The 20,177-nt window shown below is 57.8% G+C and overlaps 2 protein-coding genes across 9 annotated transcripts in view; one reads left to right on the top strand and one right to left on the bottom strand.

Annotated features, from left to right (window-relative positions):
- The window catches only part of RAD54L2 (RAD54 like 2), a 70,503-nt gene extending 58,834 nt beyond the window's left edge, over nucleotides 1-11,669 (top strand). For 6 of the 7 annotated variants that reach the window (XM_064518622.1, XM_064518621.1, XM_064518623.1 and 3 more), the window contains 8 exons: nucleotides 576-675; nucleotides 1,021-1,226; nucleotides 2,585-2,760; nucleotides 3,528-3,724; nucleotides 3,838-4,034; nucleotides 4,565-4,654; nucleotides 5,231-5,323; nucleotides 5,562-11,669. In XM_064518622.1, the coding sequence (XP_064374692.1) occupies nucleotides 576-675; nucleotides 1,021-1,226; nucleotides 2,585-2,760; nucleotides 3,528-3,724; nucleotides 3,838-4,034; nucleotides 4,565-4,654; nucleotides 5,231-5,323; nucleotides 5,562-6,550 (2,048 nt within the window). In that variant the 3' untranslated portion in view covers nucleotides 6,551-11,669. The remainder of the gene's footprint in view (nucleotides 1-575; nucleotides 676-1,020; nucleotides 1,227-2,584; nucleotides 2,761-3,527; nucleotides 3,725-3,837; nucleotides 4,035-4,564; nucleotides 4,655-5,230; nucleotides 5,324-5,561) is intronic. The other variant, XM_064518624.1, reaches the window with a different exon arrangement.
- LOC112986986 (semaphorin-3D-like) overlaps nucleotides 11,606-20,177 on the bottom strand; it is a 28,396-nt gene continuing 19,824 nt past the window's right edge. For both annotated transcript variants that reach the window (XM_026106594.2, XM_026106593.2), the window contains exons 3-18: nucleotides 19,558-19,718; nucleotides 18,648-18,710; nucleotides 18,243-18,362; nucleotides 17,627-17,729; nucleotides 16,793-16,921; nucleotides 16,428-16,573; nucleotides 15,908-16,022; nucleotides 15,680-15,749; nucleotides 15,154-15,298; nucleotides 14,844-15,066; nucleotides 14,636-14,724; nucleotides 14,072-14,113; nucleotides 13,602-13,759; nucleotides 13,279-13,343; nucleotides 12,816-12,946; nucleotides 11,606-12,735 (exon numbers count right to left, since the gene is read on the bottom strand). In XM_026106594.2, the coding sequence (XP_025962379.1) occupies nucleotides 12,319-12,735; nucleotides 12,816-12,946; nucleotides 13,279-13,343; nucleotides 13,602-13,759; nucleotides 14,072-14,113; nucleotides 14,636-14,724; nucleotides 14,844-15,066; nucleotides 15,154-15,298; nucleotides 15,680-15,749; nucleotides 15,908-16,022; nucleotides 16,428-16,573; nucleotides 16,793-16,921; nucleotides 17,627-17,729; nucleotides 18,243-18,362; nucleotides 18,648-18,710; nucleotides 19,558-19,718 (2,177 nt within the window). In that variant the 3' untranslated portion in view covers nucleotides 11,606-12,318. The remainder of the gene's footprint in view (nucleotides 12,736-12,815; nucleotides 12,947-13,278; nucleotides 13,344-13,601; nucleotides 13,760-14,071; nucleotides 14,114-14,635; nucleotides 14,725-14,843; nucleotides 15,067-15,153; nucleotides 15,299-15,679; nucleotides 15,750-15,907; nucleotides 16,023-16,427; nucleotides 16,574-16,792; nucleotides 16,922-17,626; nucleotides 17,730-18,242; nucleotides 18,363-18,647; nucleotides 18,711-19,557; nucleotides 19,719-20,177) is intronic.

Raw genomic sequence — 20,177 nt, 5'->3', positions numbered from 1 at the left:
CCACCTCCCCAGCTTTAACGCTTGTTCTGGTGTGGCTGCTTTATGGGCCAGGACTGAGAGGAACGGTGCATGTGGTGTTCCTGGTTTTGTAGAGCTGCCAGAAGCAAGCTGCTGCCCAGGAACAGAGACGTGCCATCCCCCGCACTCCTTTAGACTGTTTCTCTCTGTGCTGAGATCCAATCTATGGGGTTTTGCTAAAGGCTTGCACAGTTTGCTTTCACCTGGTTTTTCAAGCTTCCAGTGTACCTGCAGCCTTTGGGGCTGCTGCTCTTGCTTGCTGTCCGTCTGGCCTCATACGGAGCCTTAAAGTGCGAGGTGTGTTGTAACACTCCCATTCTTGGCCTTGCCAAGCTCGAGTAGTGTTTTGCTTGATCTTTCAGTTGGACGGAGCCAACTTGGCTGGCTGGGCAAACTAGGGGCACAGAGTGGCCAGCTGAGGTCCTGGAGTACAGGACTTGAAGGGGATCCAGAACGGTTTGGGAACCAGTGACAAAGCTCACTGTTTGGGAAATGGGTTAGTTCTGATGGGATCCCTCATATGGAGCTTTTAAACGTGTCCATAATTTCCTTCTCAGGACTGGATGGCAGCACCTCTGCCTCGGAAAGGGAACGCCTGATTAACCAGTTCAATGACCCCAGCAACACGTCTGTCTGGCTCTTCTTGCTGTCCACACGGTAAGTCGCCTGGAGCGGACAGTGCCGTGGAGGGGCTCACACTGATGCTGTGTATGCGCATAGGTTTTCAGCTCTGAGCTTCCTTTGTACTTGCTTGCTCTCAGGTCTGTATGGGACAGTAGTGCCATCTGCATCTGAATTCTCTGTGGCTGTAGGATTTTAGCCCTAGTCCTCTGCAGACAGTTAACAACAGTCTTGGAAATCAGAAATCGTTTTGAAGTTGCCTGTATGACTGGAGGGAACTTTCCATAGACACACCATGAACTCTTGGCTGTGATGGCTCCCCTACCTAAAAGCTTTGAAAATTGGCCAAGACAACAAGTGGAAATTTGTCTTAATTTGCAGTGCTGGGTGTTTGGGTGTCAACCTCATTGGAGCAAACAGAGTGGTGGTGTTTGACGCTTCTTGGAACCCGTGCCATGATGCCCAAGCCGTGTGCCGAGTGTACCGCTACGGGCAGAAGAAGCCATGCCACATTTACAGACTGGTTTCTGATTACACCCTTGAGAAGAAGATCTATGACCGTCAGATCTCCAAGCAAGGCATGTCAGGTAAGTGTGAGTACAGCACTCGGCTCTTGGCTTTCCCTGCTTTTGGCTCTTAGTCCCATTTCTATGATTTTCATGATGCCTTTTTTTGAAGAAAAAAAGAATTGGAAAACCAAGCAGCTAAAGAAGTGACAGAGACAGATTATCTTAGGGCAAAGTTTGATGTTTATGAATTGACAGTGATATGAGAGCCTGTAAGAAATGGAGGGCAGAGCAGTAGGGGCTGTAGAGCCAACGTCCTGCAGCAGGGTTGTGCTGCCAGTCCCAAGCTGTGCCGTCTACCTTCCCTGCTGCACGCTGCAGCTCCAGGCCTGCCACTCCTGGGGGTTCAGCTTTGTTTGGGCTCCTGCACTGCAGGTTGGAGCAGCACAAATCAGAGTGGAAGTAGCACTGGGTCTGCACAGTCTGGGTGGTTACTACGAGAAGCTGGGGGTTTGGGAGGTGGTCATCCCATTTGCTCCTATGCCATTGCTTGTCTTAGACTGGGCGTTACTTATTACATTGCTCCGTGCCTCCATTTCCCCAGCAGCAAAGAAAATAGCCAAATAAAAATATATATTGATATCTTTGAATGATAGTGCCTACTCAGGAGCCAAGAATAATTAATTCATTCCGGTTCTGACCTGCCCTTGTACAAAAAGTACCTTTTGTGCTGTCTTGTGCCAGATGTTGAGCTGTTTTTGTAGTGGATGCAGGTGAGGGTTGTGGTGACCCAAAAAGAGTCCTGCTTGCTTGTGTCCTGCTTTCTGCCTAAAATCAAGTCCAGAGGCAGCAGCCCAGTGTGATCGGCTCAGTGTCCTGTCTTTGCACCCAAGGTGGAGTCTCCTGGCAGTTGGCCTTGCTCCCAGGGGAGTTCTGGACATAGATATTTTTCTCCCTGTGCTCCCATTTGCCCTGTGTGCCAGAAGGAAAGTCCAAGGAAAGCTTTCAGGCTCTTGTGAGGGAGGGATTGTGGATGCTTTTCTGAGCTTTTGACTATTTCAGTAGAGTTCTGCACATTTCAGTGCCTGGTAATTAACTTGAGCCTTTTTGGTGGGGTACATGTACTGATGTGGCTGCTTTTCTGTCCCAGGGCTTGTGTAACTAGGTTCATGTTGCTGCGTGCCAGCATCTCAGTGGCCTCTGCTGCATTGCTGTGCTGTCTGGAGCACAAGGCGTTTGTCGGCCTGATTTGGTCAAACAGGCTCATCTCTGAACATGGTAGATGATTTTTCTCCCTGCTCTGACATTTACAGGAGGCTTCTGAGGAAAGTACAGATTACAAGGAGGGAAATATTTTAGGATAGGAGTATAGGAAGGGCAGCAGGCAGCAGTACCCATCTCTTTCCTTCTCTGCTCACTCTGTTCCCTCCCTTTTCCAGATCGGGTGGTGGATGATCTGAACCCAGTGCTGAACTTTACCCGACGGGAGGTGGAGAACCTGCTGCATTTTGTAGAAGAGGAATCTGACCCTGCTCAGCTCTCCCTCAATCCAAGCAAGATGAAGGAGTCTGTTCTACAATTAGCCTGTCTCAAGTATCCTCACCTCATCACCAAGGTAAGACCAACCTGCTTGCTTGCTGGCACTGTCCTGCATGGGCAGGAAGAGGTCTGGAGGACCCTGGCTGTGTGATGAGGACATGGTGGCAAGACAAACGCTTTTGTGTGCTGATGGGAATAGGGACAAGTGCCTCTAGAGAGGCCCTGGAGAGCCCTGCCCTTCCCTGTGATATCTCCAGCACACTTAGAGCTGCCTCTGTCCTGCCCAGGTTTTGGAGCAAGTTGTAGGCAACCCTTTCTCCAGTTTGGTGCTGTGCCAGGAAGGTGGCCGTCTCATTTCCTGGCTTGATGCCAGCTCTCCTCCTGGGGTGGTTTTAGAACAAGGGGATGATGCTGGGACAGCCAACGCTTGCCTGGGTTTGGGAGAGTTTTGCAGGTAGGGTGCTGCTGCAGACTGGGCCTGTGGCCAGGCACCGTGGGGCTCTGGTGTCTGCGTGATGTCTTGTCAGGCGCTGCACTTGTGCTCTTAGCTGGCCTTCAGGTCATGGGTTTTGCTGTGCACTCGTGGTGAGCGAGGTCCTTGGCTGGGCAGCTGTGATGGCTCAGCTGACAGTCATTCCTCCAACTGTGCCTCCATCCCATCCGCACCGTGCCGCTGGACACGCTACCCCATGACCAGCTCTGCCTCCCAGCTTCCCTCTTCTCCGCTCTGGTCTGGGATGGGGACCCTGCTGGCATGCGGGGACAGGGCGGCTGCCATGTGGGGCACGCTGGTTCCCTCTTGTGGTGTGCTGGAGTCAAAACCTCCGTGCTGTGGGATTGCAGGAGCCTTTTCAGCATGAGTCACTGCTGATTGACCGGAAGGAGCACAAACTGACCAAGGCAGAGAAGAAAGCAGCCAAGAAGAGCTACGAGGAGGAGAAGCGAGCATCCGTCCCCTACACCCGGCCGTCCTACGCACAGTATTACCCAGCCAGTGACCAGAGTCTGACAAGTATCCCTGCCTTTAGCCAGAGGAACTGGTGAGTACCTGCCTCTTCCTCTTCTTCCCATGCTGCAGATTGAAATGAGGGGGCCGAGGAAGCTCAGCCCTGCCAGTGGAGGCACGATACTTTCCTCCCTCCTCTCTCACTAGGCGACCAGCCCTCAAGGGTGAGGACAAGCCGGTGGCAAGTGTCCGCCCAGTTCAATCCACCCCCATTCCTATGATGCCCCGGCATGTCCCCATGGGCGGTGCAGGATCAGCCTCGAGTTCCAACCCTGCTGTCAACTTCCCCATCAACTATCTCCAGCGAGCTGGCGTCCTCGTGCAGAAGATTGTCACCACCACAGGTGAGCTGCTGCTGCCGACTGAGCCAGGAGGAGTGAACTCGAGATCATGACAGAGAGGGTGGAAGCCTGTCCTTTGGTCCATCCTCCAAATTTCTCCCGTAGCCACGGGCTGCAGGCAGAGAGGCATCAGAGCCACTGATGCTGCCTGTCTGTATCTGAAGGGTTCCCCAGTGTCTGGGGGACTTTCCGTGTGGGTGTGTAAGGGACGTAGGCCTGGTGCGTTGTTAGGAGTGAACTCACTGCGAGAGGGTCTGCAATACTGCTTTCAGCAGAGAGTTGCCAGTTGTCCTTTTTGGGACAGGCAGAGACCTTGTGCCAGAGCAGCCTGGGTTTTGCTTCCTCAGAGCCCTGTGCTTTCCCACTCTGCTGTCTCGGTGCTACTCAGAAATAAACCCAACGCTTGCTTCTAGCACAGCACGCGGGGGAAACAACTGCGCTGCAAGCCAAGGGGTTCGGTGGTGCAGTTCTTGCTGCTGGCTGTGGCTGGTGTGCAGTTTCACTGATGCTGTTCTGTTTCCTCCCACTGCCAGATATTGTGATTCCGGGTACAAACACGTCCACTGATGTACAGGCAAGAATCAGTGCTGGCGAGAGCATCCACATCATTCGAGGGACTAAAGGTAAGTCCCTCTATCTCAGTAAGATTTGTGGATGGAGACCTGAGCAACGCTAATCGGCAAAGGAAGGACCTAAAAGCATGAATCGGTCCTTTGAGAGGAGAATATGTAGGAAGGGGAGGAGATCTGGACCCTGCAGTGGCTCAGTTGCCAGCCATGCTTTGGCGTGTTCCTGTAGCCGATGCTTCAGGGATGGTTGCTGCTGTGGCTACTCTGGCCTCTAAGAGGAGCTGTTGAACTTCAGGACGAGGCCTTGTGTTCACACAGCGCCCACTGCGCATACTGGGGCAGCGAAACGCTTCCCAGTGCTCCCAGAGCAAACTCAGCCCAAACACCAAGTGTCACACTTCCCTCTGGCAGTATGTTGAGAGGGGGTGAGCTTTGACCCCAGGAGGGCTGAAGAGGGGGAGGTGGAGAGCAAGGAAGGAGGCAGGAGGCCCCAGTGGTCTCCGTTCGTGGGCCTGGCCTTATGCAACACTGCTGTCCTGTTGCTTTGTGGGCAGCCTTGCTGGCTCACCGCTCCACAGGCCAAAGGTGAGACCAGAAATCATGCGTGAAGTTGTTTGGCCTCTGTTCTAGGGACATACATCCGGACCAGCGACGGGCGGATTTTTGCTATCCGGACCACTGGGAAGCCAAAGGGCAATGAAGACCGTCGGACGGCTGCCTCAGGTGGGGGCTTGGGAGCGTTGCGTGGGGCTTGCTCATGAGCTTTCCCACCTGAGTGTGTGTTGGGTGGTGTTCGCTGGCCTGCTTCCATCAGGCCTGTATCCGGGAGACCCAGGCAGACCCCACAGTCTCCCCATGTTGTCCCCACCTTTCTTGTCACTTCTGCCTCTTCCCCCTCCCTTTGGCCCCCAGGATTTTCCTGAGCTTGTCTTTCTCACCTCTTCCACCTCCTTTATTCCAGGCTCCCAGAGCTCTTTGCTGGAGTCCACGAGCAACGGCAGACACAGTGCCTCATCACCGCAGCTCCCCAGCGCGGAGGAGCTCACTCGGCCCATATCCCCCGACAGCCCCGAGATCATCAGCGAGCTGCAGCAGTACGCAGAGGCGGCCGCTGCCCGCGAGTCCCGGCACAGCTCTCCCAGTGCCAACGCAGCACAAGGCCACCCTGCCCGCACGGACAACGCGACCGGCTTAGCAGCCCGAGGAGCTGAGCAGCGCGCGGGGATTCACTGCATGGCTCCCTCTGTGTCTTCAGCCCTGCCAGCCACCAGCCAGCACGTCGATGCCCACTCAGTGTTGGACTTACGGGGCAACAAGCGCAAGTCGACCTCGCCGTCGGCTCCGGAGGAACAAGCCCGCAGGCAGCAGAAAAAGCGCCAGTTGCCATCGTCCGTGCAGCCGTACGAACACGGGTACCCCGTCTCTGGTGGGTTCGCCATGCCTCCTGTCTCTTTAAACCACAACCTAACCCATCCATTTGCCTCCCAGCCAGGAAACTCCTTATACATGGGCACTGGCTCCTCTTACTACCAGCTGCCCAATTTACTCCCAGACCCTCATCTGGTGTTCCCTGTGACTACTGACCCTCTGCTGACAGCCAGCACCGCCAGCTCTTCTGCTGCTACCTCAGCCTCCGCCAGCGTCCCCTCATTCATGCTAAACCCTTCTCTGACGGGGGTGCTGCCCAATTACTCGCTTCCCTTCACGCAGTCACTCCTGCCCGAGCCCAGGATGTTTGCTCCTTTCCCAGCCCCCGTCTTGCCTAGCAGCCTTCCCAGGAGCATGGCATCTGCCTACCCTGGCTACATGTCCCCTCACTCGGGCTACCCGGCCGGGGGCCTCCTTCGCTCCCAGGTGCCTCAGTTTGAACCCCAGGAGGTTCCGGAGGTGGGATGCAGCTCCAATGACGAGGACAAAGACGACGATGTTATAGAGATCACAGGGAAATAACGGGCCCAGCTCCTGCTCAGTCTCAGCTCAGCCAGGAGGCAAAAGTTGCAGGACCTTTTTGGGAGTCAGGATTTCCCCTCTGGGCCTTGGCATCGGGTGGAGAAGGATGTGAAGGGGGTGGTGTGGGGTTTGTTTTGTTTTTTTTGTTTCGTTTTGTTGTTTTTTAGCTGTCAAGGATCTGAACTGTATTGGGCGCTGGGAGACTGGGGGGGATAGAGTGGACCTGTGAGGAGGGCCGGGGGAGCAAGAGCCGGGGGAGGGAGGGCAACAGCAATGCAAGCCGTAGGAGCGCCTCCCCCCCACGCTCTGTCTGTCCGTCTGTCTCTGTTCTCTGTCTTGTCTGGAAGGGGGAGGCTTGGCGTTGCGAGTCAGGCCTGGAGGCACAGGCTTGACCGCTGGCGGGGCCGGGCTCCCTCTCACGTGAACTGCCTTATCTGTGAACTCGTCCCGCTCCAGGAGGCGCGGGCCGGCGGGGGGGAGCCCCGCAGAGGGGGGGAGGAAGCGTTTTTACTGGGGAGGGAGTGGGGGGGGGGCTTCTACATTATGTGTGTTTTGGGGGTGGGGTGGGGTTGATGTTAGAGGGAAAAAAAACCCCACAAACAGTTTGTCATCCTCCTCAAATTGCAGTGAAGCTGGGCTGAGGGCTCCAGCCAGGCCCTGCTGCGGCGGGGAGGGCAGGGCAGGGCAGGGCAGGGCAGGGCGGCCGCAGGGCGCTCCCGGGGCCCTCCCGGAGGAGTCCCGTCCCAGGTAGGTTGATCCTGTGGTTTCCACGTCGGCGGAGCAAGGCGCGCGGGGGCTGTTGCAGGGGAATCCTGGTGACTTCCCCAGCTCTCTGCGAAGGGCACGTCTCGCCCTGCCATGGCCCCACAGCCCGGGGGGTAGTTGGGCTCGCTGCTGCTTAACAGTCCCAGGCAGTGGAGAAGGTTGGAAAGGGAACAGTTGTGGACCCAGTGCCCGTTGCTGTTGACTCTGTGATCGGAGCGACTTCCCCCGCACAGAATCTCTACATTAATTTATTTCATGAAGGCATAATATTTATTGTTTGGGGGACTCTTTCTTTCTATTTTTTAAATTAATTTCCATGTTAAAAAAAAATAAAATGCTGGCCTCCATCATGCAGTGGTTGCTTGTCGGGTTGTCTGTGTGGGGAGAAGAAGCCGTTAGACCAAAGCCTAGTCTAGAAGCAGGCCCAGCTGCGGAGGTTCCCCCCAGCTGACTCGCGGTGTGTTTGCTGGATGTGCCCCGCCAGGGATCGTGCCAGAGCAGAGGAGCTGCTCCCCGTGTCTTGGAGCAGCTGGAGGGAGGCTGGAGTCCTCTTGTCGTGTTGGGGCAGGTGGAGGAGCACCTGCGAAAGCTTCCCGTGCTCCTCCCCGGTGAGGACGGGGCCTCGAGGTGTGACGAGCCGGGGAGGCCAAGCTCCTGCCGGGGAGCACCTTTCCCCACCCAGGGAGCGTCGCTGGCTCTAGCGCTCCTCCACCGGCGTACGCATGTGCAGGGACTGGCCCGAGAACTGGAAGTGAATAAATTGGCTGCTCGTCCCAGCATCAGGGCTCCAGTGTCTCTCTGGGAAGGGAGAGGCGTCGTGGTGTGAGTTACGCACTCGCAGCTGGGCTCTGCATGTGTGTGTGTGTGTGTGTGTGTGTGTGCACGTGTACGCACATGTATGTGTGTGTGTTAGGGATGGAGGCTAGAAACCGGGGAACCTCCGTGTCACATCTGGTGTCAGCAGGCAGATGTGCTCAGCTGTGTGGGATGTCCCTGGAGCATGGCCAGGCTCCTGGAGCAGCGGTAGCTTGTAAAGCAGCTTCCCGGGCTGTGGAAGCCGCAGTCGTTGGTGCTTGCTGGGACCAACTAGGTTTAGGAAGAGAGGACGGGATGTCCTGACATCCTGCATCGAGGGGGCTCTGGACGATGGGGACCTTCCTTCTTGAGAGAGAGAAAGAGAGCAAGAGGTGTGTGTGCGCACATGATACAAAACCAATAAAAATGTTATGGGGCTTTCCTAGTGTCTTTCTCTGTTTAATGGACATTGTCTGTCAAACATAACCACACCATTCATAGAAGCCTTAGATCAACAGTTTAGCTATGCAAATTATTTTAATTATTTTTTTTAAAGAAAACAAACATTAAAATAGTGCTTTCTTCTTTAACATATCCTAGGAGTTGAAAACCGAGGGGTTCTGAGCAAACTGCTGGACAACTTGTCTTTGGATGCACCATGGAAATAAAAATCAAACCCCCCCACAAAAGTAACAAAGCAAATTAACTGATGGTGTTCATGCAAGTTTCTCCAAAGACTTGACAGTGCTGCGTCTGTGAGTCATGCCCTCCTGTGCTCTGTGTGTCCACCTCGTGCACGATCCTGTGCCACTGATTGTATTGCAAGCTTGCCCAGATGTCTGTTGCATCCCTGTGAGGCTGTCAGATTTCCCGTGGATTTGGGGAATGGACCTAGGCAAGGGATTTCCTTGTCGAGGGTAGCAAGTTTTGAGACCTGCAGGAGTGTAAGTGAGACCTGTGGGAGGCCGGTGTCACCTCAGAGCTTGAGCAGACTGTAACCGGAGCCCTGCCACAGCCTGGGTCCGCGGTGGCGGTGGGCAGGGTAGCTGGGCTCATCCGAGTGACCCTCCCGATTCCTCTTTGAACGGGGCTTTTCTGTGGCTCTGTCTGTGCTGAGAGGAGGCCTGAAGATTTGGCTCGGGGCAGTAGGGCACTGTGGCTCTGGATGCGGTGCCTGTGACTGCACGCTGTTTTTCTCTGCTCGTTGCCTCTCCAGGAAAGCACCAGAGACTTCCAGAGGGCCCCGGGTCCGGCACTGCACCGCGCGGGCCCTGGCGCGTTCCCTTCCGCTGGGTGACGTGCTCCTGGTGGGCCCCTGGCGTAGCCCGAGCCCCGTAACCGTAGGAGCTAGAGGCGGCTGGCGCTCGGCTGCTGTAGGAAACGTGCTGCGTGCCGCTAGGTGACAGCTTTGTCACGGGGGCTGGCGGCTAACCTTCCTGCGCGAGGGCGAGGTGCGGTGGCTCTCCAGGCTCCTCTGTGGCCCCGGCGGCTAGGAACCCCCTCACAACCGTCCCATTGTGTGGCCGCCCCTGGAAGTGACCCACCGCGAGGGGCTTCCTCTGTTGCTGACAAACATCCGGGCGGCCGTAGCGCGTGCCGCGTCCCTGCGCTGCGGGGCTGGCGGGAGCGGCTCCCCTGCTCAGTAAGTGCCTGAGTTGAGCCCCAGCCACCCTTCCTGAGCATGGCTGGGCAGCGTGGCACCTCTCCACCCCACATACCCGCCCCGCTTCCTGCCTAGCCCTTGAGAAACCCCCTTTCACGGGTGCAGGGTGCCCTGTCCCCTCGTCAGAGCCTCGGGGGAGAGACGGTCACATCACCTGGGGCAGCAGATTGCCGTAACACCCTGAACCACAACCACGGGGCTCCTCCAGGGACCGGCGGTTTCCAGGGCCGCTCCGCGCTGGCCAGGGGAGGCACGTGGCTGTGGGCACTGGCTTTCACGTGGCGCTGTAGGGAAGCAGGAAAGGATTTCCTCCACACCATCGACGCCACGAGGGTGTGCAGGTTATCCAGGCTCTTTCTGAATGGGGTGACCTCTCTGAGCCCTAACACCCCTCCTCTCCCATGGGGTTCCCTCCTCCCTCATCCCTCCTCCCAGACTTACCTCCTCTTTAGCATATAGCTGTGCTTTAGAGGGTCCTGTCTTGGTTTTCTGAGCCTGGAACAGGGGCTTTCCCTGCACGGGTCGAATTTTTCTTTTGCTGCTGAATTTGTCTTCAATGAACTGATGGAAGCAGCTGGCAGTTCATGGCTGGGCTGCAGGTGACACTGAGGACAGCAGTGCAGGACTCTCTGCTGAGGTATTTGGACACTAAGGAAGATTTCTGAGCACAGCCCAGAGGCCGGAGCAGTCGCATGCTCCCGAGGTGCAGCGAGCTGTCCCTTGAGTGAGCATCCACCTCTGAGCTCTTCCCTTAGGCAGGAGCTTTCTGCTCCCCCTCCGGATGCAGCAGGGACAGTCGGGCGAAGCTGCGCTCTGTACCACTGCAAGATGCTACGGGGTGGGTGGGCAGTGACCCGGGACTGTGACGTGCCTGAGAAAATGCCAGCCATTCCCCAGGCTCAGTTGGGCTGTCAGCCATCGCTCGTGAACCGGTGTGGTTCTCCAGGCAGCAGTCTCTTGGGCTCAGCGTGGCGGGCGTCTCAGGGAGACAGTAGTGTAGGGGCAGCGAAGCCTAGCCTGGCCCACACCCAGCGAGCGCTGGGGCAGGATCTGCTGCGTGTTTGCTCCCAGGAGCACCTGGGAGATTGATGAGGGGGCTGCAGATACTCGCAGAAATACTTCCAGTAAGCGAAGGATGGGACTTCCATGGGTGCTTCACTAGAAATTGCATATATTTGACTTAATGATGTCAGCTAATGACTAAATGGAAGAAAATTGCTGTTGGTTTATGGATGGCTTCCAGGCCAAAAGGGGCAAGTACAGCAAATATCTTCACAACTGCTGTTTCTCTCTACTCTAGGATGAAGTTTGTTAATCCAGTCTCAGAAGGGTGGGGGGGAGGGGGGCAGAGATTCAAAGGGGAATGTAGTCCAGCTAGATTGCATTGGGGATGAGGGCTCCTTGCAAGCTGAACACAGCGCTCTGTGCAACGGGAGGACGCGGCGTGAGGGAGGGAGAGCAACCTCTGCCGCCTCCCAAACCACCACCACTACGCGCTGCCCGCGGTGGCACTGCTTTGTGGCTCCCACGTTGGTAGCACCCAGCTCGGATCTGGAGTCTCTTTGGCAGATCCACATGTACAGGGGAGCCTGAATGAATCCACTGATGAGTCTCATTTTGGGTTTTGGGGGTTATTTTTTTTTTCTTTTTTACTACCGCCTTAGTTTGTGGCCTGTCTTTTTGTGATTGGAAAGAGGAGTATCTCTAGCAGGGTGGGTTGGTCAGTTGGCCCCACGCATGATCATGTGCTTCCCTCTTCTCTCTGTCAAGCGGGATGTGCTCGCCTGATCTCCCAGAACAGAGACTTTGAACAATTTGTTGTTTATATGATGTATTTATTTTTACTTGTGTTTCATGTCATTTTTTTAAAAAATAATAAATTGTAAGTTGGTATAACTGCCTGTCATTTCTCTCTCTTTTGGTAAAATGAACTTCAAAAATTAAAAAAAAAAAAAAGTGGTTTGAAGTGGACCATGGTTGGGTTGGGCAAAGGCATCTCAGGCAAACCCAGATCTTCTGCTGCCGGAGCCCCGCTCAGCAAGCAGCTCCCCGAGCACCAGCTCTGCTGTGAGGTGCCAGTGCGGGCAGGCCGAGAGGGCTGTGCCCAGCTGCCTCCGGGGGGTCTGGGTCCGCTTATGTCCGTGGTGGAATCCGGATGGTGCCTGGTGTTGGGGAGCCATCTGTGAGAACTGGCTGTTTCCATTCACAATCCTCTGTGTTTGCTATTGCTGCTAATAACAATCGTCATTAAGGGAGAGGGGAAAAATGAGGAGAATAAATACTTTGCAGGGCGTAAAGAGCTTTGAGTTGAGTCCAGACTGTCTGCCCTTGCCTTGTTGTGCTCCGTGGGGCTGCACGCAGAGGCAGAGGGGACTGGCACGGTTTGAGGTAGTAAATGCAAGGCATTTTCTGCACATGAAGCTGAGAGGTGCCTTGGAGCTGGCGCCTGCGTGTAAGAAGGGCCTGGAGAATTGGTGAAGGGAGCTGGCGCCTGTGCCCTGTGCAGGCCCCAGAGCCGAGGCAGCCCCCGGGCTGCTCTGCGCGGTTACAGAGGGTGAGGGTGCCGTCGCACTCGGCCCTTCTTGCTTTCTGGGGAGTGGTGCTGCCACTTCTGGTGCCAGGCTTTCTGCCGCTGCCTTTCCTGGTGCCGCAGGGCATTGCAGTAGACATCGAGGCTGGTGCCTGGTGCCCCCAGGGCCCGTGGGAACCCTTTGTAGCCCATTTGCAGGTCTATTCGGGGCTGGGGACCCTGGTAGCTTCCTCCTAGCTCAACCCCCCTGCCCCGTTTGTAGGGTGGCATCTCCATTGCCTCGTGCCCGATGACACGAAGGCTGTAGTGGGTGAGGGACCGGGAGAAGGAGCGCTCCACGGCCTGGCACTCGTAGGTGCCAGCATCCTCCCTCGTCAGCTGGCGGATCAGCAGCCCTTGCTCCAGCATCAAGAAGTGGCCATTGTTCCTGACCTGGGCAAAGGCAGAGCACTGTGAGCTGATCCCCTGGCGCTGCACCCAGCCGAGCCGGCCCTGGGCCCTGGGCCCCGTACCTCACTCGGGCCCGTCTCCTCGCTGTGCTGCACCAGCCACCGGATGGTCGTCTGGGGTGAGCGAGGCAGGCACTCGAGGAAGGTGGAGTTCTTCTCCACCCCAAAAACCAGCTTCTCTACTGCAGCGGTTCCTGCAGGGGGATGGGACAGGAGAAGGGGTGACTGCCCAGCCCTGCGCTCCCTGACAGCACAGGTAAGAAGGCTGGTGCTGCCCTGAGCTGGGCACAGGGCAGACAGCACATTGGGTGCTAGCACAGGCCCTGGCAGAGGTGTCCAGGACACGGAGGGTGGCACAGAGCCAGCTCTGCCAGGCCCGTGTCTGCAGCAGATGGTGCAGGTGCAGATATGTGGGCACTGGTTCCTCAGTGCTGTGCTGCCCTGGCAGCACTTGCCCACTGGTGCTCTGGGCAACACTGGCTGCCTGGGCTGGAGCCTCCTTGCAGGGGCGGGAGCTGGCGCTCACCCTCTGTGGTGTCCTGGCACTGGCTGAGCGGGTCAGACTTCAGCACGTCCTGGCACCGGGCCCGCCTGCGGGAGCAAGCAGATCTCGGCTGTGGGGCAGCGTCGGGTGGTGGCACCCACCTGGGCTGTGTGCCCTGGGCCCCCTCAGTGGCAGAGCAATGAAGGACAAGGGGAGGGATGGGGGGGGGGCCACCATGGAGCAGGGAAGGCGGCAGTTGAGGTTTGGTGGTTGAGAAAAGCCTTCAGGGCCAGTGGCTTGTCCTCCCCCATGCTGAACCCCTCCCTGTGCAGGGGGCAGCAGGGCTGGCCCAGGCAGACGCTCACCTCTTCTCTGTGAGCAAGTTTGGGGCGCAGGTCTTGCTGTCCCAGGTGCAGTAGGGGTCCCTGGCCAGGCAGCAGTCGGTGCAGGCTTTGCCGTAGAGCTCGCAGCGGTACAGGGAGAGCTGGAGCAGCCCATGGGCGCTGCTCACAAACAGTTCCTGCTGCTCAGGCAACCAGAACAGCAGCTGTCAGTACCCCACGAGGCTGGAGATGTGGGATGGGGACCAGCTTGGGAACTGAGCACCCTGTGCCAGGCTGGGAGCACTGGGAGACAAGTGGGACACAAGGCTGAGCCTGCCACCCCCCGCCCCCCCCAACCCAAGCTGTGCAGTGCTGCCCTGGTGGGAGCCTGCTCCCTACATGTGCAAGCCCTGGGACTGAGGGAAACAGGTGCAGGGGATGAGGCTGGGGTCAGCTGTCCTCTGGACCCCCTCCCTTGGCTGCTTCAGAATGAAGCATTAGGGAGAACTCACCCGCTTTGGTGATAACTGCATGTCCAGGATGGGAGAAGGCACCTGGAAGAGAACAGGGTTAGTCCTGCAGTGGGGTTGGTCCTTCCTGGGCACCTCAGCCTGCCAGTGGGGCTGGGACCCCATGGATGGCAGAAGGCTGGCCATGACCAGAGTCCCTGGTCTCCTGAGCTCCCCCTGCCCAACACAGGCAGCCTAGGCTAGCCCTGCTCAATGCAGGCAGCCCTGCCCAGCAGCAGCACTGCCAAACCTGCGCTCAGCCCTCTCCAGATTTAGTTTCATGCACCAATGTGTTTCCCCCTGGCCCCTCCCTGCCTCAGGATGAGACTGGATGGGGAGTCAGGAGAAGCCTTGGTGCCAGGCCCTGTGACCCCAGGGCCCCTCCACGCAGTGATGGTAACAGCACCACCGCTGGTCAGGGCGACTGGGAGACAAGAGCAGGGAGGCTAAGGATCTCCCTGGATGGAGGCCAGCGAGTTACCACAGGGGTCTGCAGGGAGGGGCTGGATAAGGGCATACGCCACGGTCCAGCTGCCCGTGGTCCAGCCCTGGCCCAGTCCCCTGTACCTTAGAGACGCTGATCTCCTCCAGGCTGATCTCCTCGGTGCCCTGGCTCGCCCCGCTGGCCAGGCCCACCTTCAGGACTTTGCCTTCATCTGTGAATGCAGCGGGAGAAGGAGCTGTCAGGGCTGGGAGGCACCAGACCTGGCAGGATCACGGGTCATACGAGCTGCTGTGTGGTGACAGCGTCCCCAGAGCTGGGGCAAGCCCCCACCTGTGCCGAGGAAGAGCACGTCGTAGTGCCTGCTCTCCATCTCCACCCTGTGCACCAGGAGCCTCTGGAGCCGGTAGGGTACGTTGACTCGCACGAGGACAGGCTGGCGGCCCTGCGGGTACACGGGCTCCCACATCAGCTGGTGGCTGCGCATGAAGCTGATCACCTCGTCAGGGAAATCCTTGGTGGAGTGCAGGAGGGGATCATACGTCTCACTGGGGCACTGCAAGGACCAGAGGGGACTTTGTTACATCCAGGACAGCCTGTCCTGCTCTCTCCCACCCTCTGCTCCCCCGCCCCAGGCCCTTACCGTGCCAGGACGGGGGTATGGGACGCGGCCCTTGTATTCTGCCCAGCGGTAGTCGAAGCCCTCCTTGTGTGCAAAGGGGCCGCTGAAGGCAGCTCTCACAGCAGCCATGGAGTAGACGCACACTGCAGAGCCACTGAAGACACCGCTGGAGGGGAGGGAGTGCAGAGCTGTTAGTCTCGCTGCCCCTCCGCAGGGGCCAGGCCTGTGTGCACCCATGTCTCCCGAGCTCGCCCTGTTCCCTACCAGCCTGGGACTCCTGCACGGCGCCCGGCAGGTGATGGGAATTTCTTTGGCACAGCCAGTTCAGCCTGAGGGGACCATCTGCTGTGCAGATGCCAAACTCCTGGCTGGGCTAGTGAGGCAGCAGCAGATACCAAGCAGTGAAAAGGCCAGTGGCCCTTCCTCACCCAGCTGGGTGTGGGTCTTCCCCTTCTTTCCACAGGGCTCCCCGTGGGGCAGTGCTGGTGAGGGGACAGAGGCGGCTCGACTGCCCTATGCACGGGGCTAGCCAGAGCCCAGGGCTCACCTGGAAACTGTGAAGAGGCCGAAGACAAGAGGGTTCTGGGAGTCCCGCGTGTGGAGAAGGAAAACATCCTCTGCAAAGAGAGAGGTGGCAATGAGGGGTCTGGCAGCTGTAGTGTGAGTCACGAGGATCGTCTAATGGCCATCCTCACCACTTAGGGACAAGCTCATGACAGAGGTGCGGGCACATCCCTCCCGGCTGCCCACGCCGCTAAGCGGACTGTGCACTCACCGAGCTGGTCGAAGTGCGTCTCGGTGCCTTGGGGCCCGGGGATGGAGCACACCAGGCGAGCCTTGAGGAATGTGCTCCAGCGATTGATGAGGCTGCGCTTCCCTCCAACGTCGTTCTGCCGGGCACCAAGAGCTGGGCTCACCCCAGCCTCTCCCACCGCTGCACACCCCTCCATCCCCACAGTGGGACACCCTGAGCCCTCCACTCCATGCTGCGTGCGTGGTGACAACCCCCCCCCCCCCGCCACGGTCCTTGTCATTTGCCCATTTGAGATGCCCCCTCGCCAGAGGAGGGAAGGTGCCTGGGGAACCCTCTGTTTGGACAGCAGACCTATGCCACGCCTGCAGCTCTGCAGGAAGCCAGGAGCAGAGGTGGGAGCTGGATCCCAGCTTCCCAAAGATCTACGCAGCCCTGATGCAGCTGAGGCCAGAGAGAAGGAGCACCCCCAGTCTGCCTGGCAAGCTGACCTGTGCTGGTCGTGTGATGCCTGTTTGCAGTGTGCCGGCCCCCAGGAACTGACCTTGCAGACCCGGGCCACCCTGGCATGGATGTGCCGTCTCTCCCATGGCCCAGCTTCCAGGGCGGTCTCACGGAAGAAGATGTAGACCTTGTCATCGTGCGGGTTGTAGGTATCAGGGATGGCATAAGCACCAATGAATGCAGGCTCTGCAAGAAGGAGGAGCAGCACAACGTAGCCCTGTGCTGGCAGCTCCACTGGCTAGATCTGAGCTTTTAATATGTGCCAGAGACTTTCAGCCAGTGCTTCCCCCACAGGAGAAGCAAAGGGAGCGAGACCTCCAGGCCATGCAGCAAACACGATGTGGACCCCAGCCTCTCCCCAGCAGAGGGAGCGCCCCTGCACCTCACTCATCCCCACGCATGTACCATGGAGCCAGTGATCCTGGTTCTGCTCCGTCCGGATGTAGCTCTGCTCAGCCCTGTGAACCCAGGTCCGAAAGAAAGCAGCACTGCTGCCCATGAAGTCACTGGAGGTGCCTGAATAGAGCTCCCCATCTGCACGGTCAGAGAAAGAGATGTGGGTGAGCTGGGGTGCCGCTGCTGGAAGTCACCCTGGCAGGGCTCTCCTATGTTGCTGGAAGCCCTTGGCAGGGGTCCAGTTAGATGGGGGCCTTCCTCACTCCCTAGGAAGCCTGGAGAGGTAGGATGCTGTGAAGAGCTGCAGGCCCAGGGAATGCTGTGGCAGTAGCTAGCCAGGGCATGATGGCCACAAGCATCTGAGTCACTGGTCAGGGAGGGCCCATATCCTTAGTGCAGCCCTGGGTCAGGAGAGGTCCCTTCCTCAGCCTCCTCCAACCACATCCATGCCAGTGCTGACTCTGGCCGATGGTCACAACAAGCTTGTGCAAAGCCACCTCTGCCCCAGGATGGTTTCTAGCCCCCAAGCTCCTAGCCTGTCCACAGCATTGGTACGAGGGTGGCAGGTCCGTGACACCACACACCCCCATGCATGTGTGGCAATTGTAAAGCCCCACTCGCATGTTTCTCCGCAGGAAGCCCTCCACGAGGCCAGGATGAGGTTGAGCAGGACCAGGCTCCGCAGGGCTGGCTGCTGTCACTCTCACCCTGCTCGGGCACCAGCACAGGAGTGCAGCCCTGCAGTGAGCTGCAGGGAGTGCGCAGGGACCTACTCACAGACCATTCCTAGAGCTCCCACCCTCCCAGTGTCACCTCCACTCCCTGCTCCTCATTTCTTCTTACCAATAAGGAGCCCTGTGAAAGGTTCATGGGGGCTGTATGGGCACCGTCCTCGCCCCGATTCCAAGGAGTGGGTCACCAGCTGCATCGGTCGGGCCCCAGGATCCTGCCAGAGCCAAAGGGGAAATGTCAGCCTAGACAGACGCTAGGAATGAACCTGGCATGAACTCCCTTGGCCTGGCCCTACCTCCCATGGGATGGCCCTGTCACTTTGGTAACTTGATGGCTGTGCTGATGAACGTGGAGCTACACAGAGGCCCTGTCCTGACAGTACAGGGTAAGGCCAAATTTGATGGGCCTGGTGAAGAGCAGGAAGGAGGCTGGTGTGCTCAGCCTGTGCTGCCTGGGAGCGGTATGTTTGTGGAGGGTGCTGCCAGGAACAGGTCCTACCTCTCTGGGGGCACCCCAGTGCTGCCGAGCCGGGGCTGCTTCTCGCCATGTGCAGCAAGACCATGGAAGCTGCAGGCTTCCTGCACTGGCTCCAGACTCTGAGCCTGGCTATCCGGTCACGGTCTTCCCCTCCCTCCCCCACTATAGAGGAGGACAGGGATCTGCTGGGAGGGAGAGGGTCTCTTCCACCTTCTGCAGTGGGGACACAGCTCACCAGGGTGTCCCTCACCTTTGCCCTGCCTCCCAGCTGGATGAAGGCACAGACGGGCTGGTAGGAGCCAGTCCCACAGGCAAACACATGGCTCCTGTTGAACGGCTGCAGGAGGCGAATGAAGTTGGCACATTCTGTCTGCTCAGGAGAAAAATTTTGGTAATGGTCAGAGCCCAGGTTCACAAACGCAGGTGCAGCCCCTGCCAACCGTAGTGCATGTCTTTCCAGGACGGGGGAGCCCCGCCAGATCCTCCCCTGGGAGCCAGCAGGCTGAGCTCAGTGAGGCCCTGTGCCTGGCTCCAGCTGGCTGGACACTGTTGTGTCATGCAGATCCCCAGGGCCCCATTCTGGGGTTACGTAGGTGTTAAATACCTGTGATGAGCCACACGAGGCCCTGAGCCAGGGACTTCTTGCCCTGCTTACCTCTGCGTTCTTCCCTGCCAGCTGACAATGTTCAACCTGCTCCCTGGAGGCCGGCCAGAAAATCTGCAACACAAAACCCCACCAGCCTGAGCCCCACTCTTTGCCACCTGCTTTCTTTGACCTGCCTGGGCAGGACAGCCACAACTTGACCGGCTCCCACTAGCACTGCCTGGCATGGGCAATTCCCCAAAGGCTGAAGTGAGATTGATGTGACCATGTCTAGTCAAACCCTTCTGCTAGGCTGAGGCACATGGTGAGGACGCAGGGCTGCTCTGCAAAAGGTCTGACAACATTTTTGGGTCCCGAAGGCCCAGCTGAACTCAGCAGGCAGCCTGCCAAATAGGTTCAGAGCAAATCTGGCTGGGAGACAGAGCCTGGGTGGGCCACGGCACACCCAGTTAGTAGGCAGGCCGTCCTGGATCCCAGCCCGTGGGAACACCAGGGTGAAATGTGTTAATGGTCTTTTCTTTTGTTGGTTTTGAACTGTGCACCCCACAGGCAGGATGTATTGGGATGACATTAGTGGACTTGGTGCTCGATTTGTTTTAGATCTTGCAATAGCAGTGATTAGGTATGATCTCAGGACTCTGGGCGCTTCCTTTCCACCCTCAGCTGGAACCCACCCAGATCTCCACTCCTGGCTAAGCTGCCATGTTGCTTCCTGGTGTCGGCTCTTACGGCCTGTCCCAAGTGGGATCGACACCAGTGTATGGGCCAGGGGCTGGCTGACCCCACCAACTGAGACGCCCCACTATAATTGTGTCCCTTGGCGACACTGCACCATCCCAGCTAGGACCACACCGCCCTCCATTCCCTGGCTCCAGGATGGAGAGCTGCTCCCGGGGGGATCAGGGAGGAAGACGCCAGTCTGGCTCAGGACTCTGCTCACACCCTCCTCCCCAGCACTGACCTTCTCAGGCTCTCTGCTGGGATGGTCTAGATGGAGCAGGAAGATGTGGTTTTTTGCTCCCACCATCAGCCAGGCCCTGTCTTCATCCAGCAAAAGTGCCTGGAAATCCAACCCATCCCCTGATGCCAGCAACAGGCGAGAGCTGTTGGATTTCAGCAGATCTAAGGGGCAGAAGGTGGAAGAAACGGAAGCCCATCAGTCAGTGATGAAGCAGACAGCCCAAGACCCTACCCCCTCTCAGGAATGGCTCTCATTACCCACCCCTGCCCCAAGGGAAAGCAACTTTCCTGCCGGTGCCTTGGCAGCAAAACTTATGCCCCTTGGTGCCCCAGAACTTCTCATGCCTCCTTCTACAAGCATACCTGGAGGAAACAGAGAGTCACCTGTACACAGAAGGAAAGTACCCTGACCCTGCGATGGACTCGACAGGGTCACATGGGCCTGGTTTGCTGGGGCCTGGGGAAGGAGAGAAGTCCAGCTTGAGGATCCCAAGCCATTCAGCTTCTAGCCTGCCATTCACTGGTGCTCTTTGGCCTGGGTGGATCACTCCAGAGCCACCAGCCCCAAAGCCTCTGCACCCTGAAACCCCATGGGGAGAGGACTGAGAACACAGGAGAGTC

This window comes from Dromaius novaehollandiae, chromosome 12, assembly GCF_036370855.1.
Source record: "Dromaius novaehollandiae isolate bDroNov1 chromosome 12, bDroNov1.hap1, whole genome shotgun sequence".
NCBI classification, from domain to species: Eukaryota; Metazoa; Chordata; class Aves; order Casuariiformes; family Dromaiidae; genus Dromaius; species Dromaius novaehollandiae.
The sequence above is the reverse complement of the archived record's forward strand: the minus strand, read 5'-3'. Positions and strand labels throughout refer to the sequence as shown.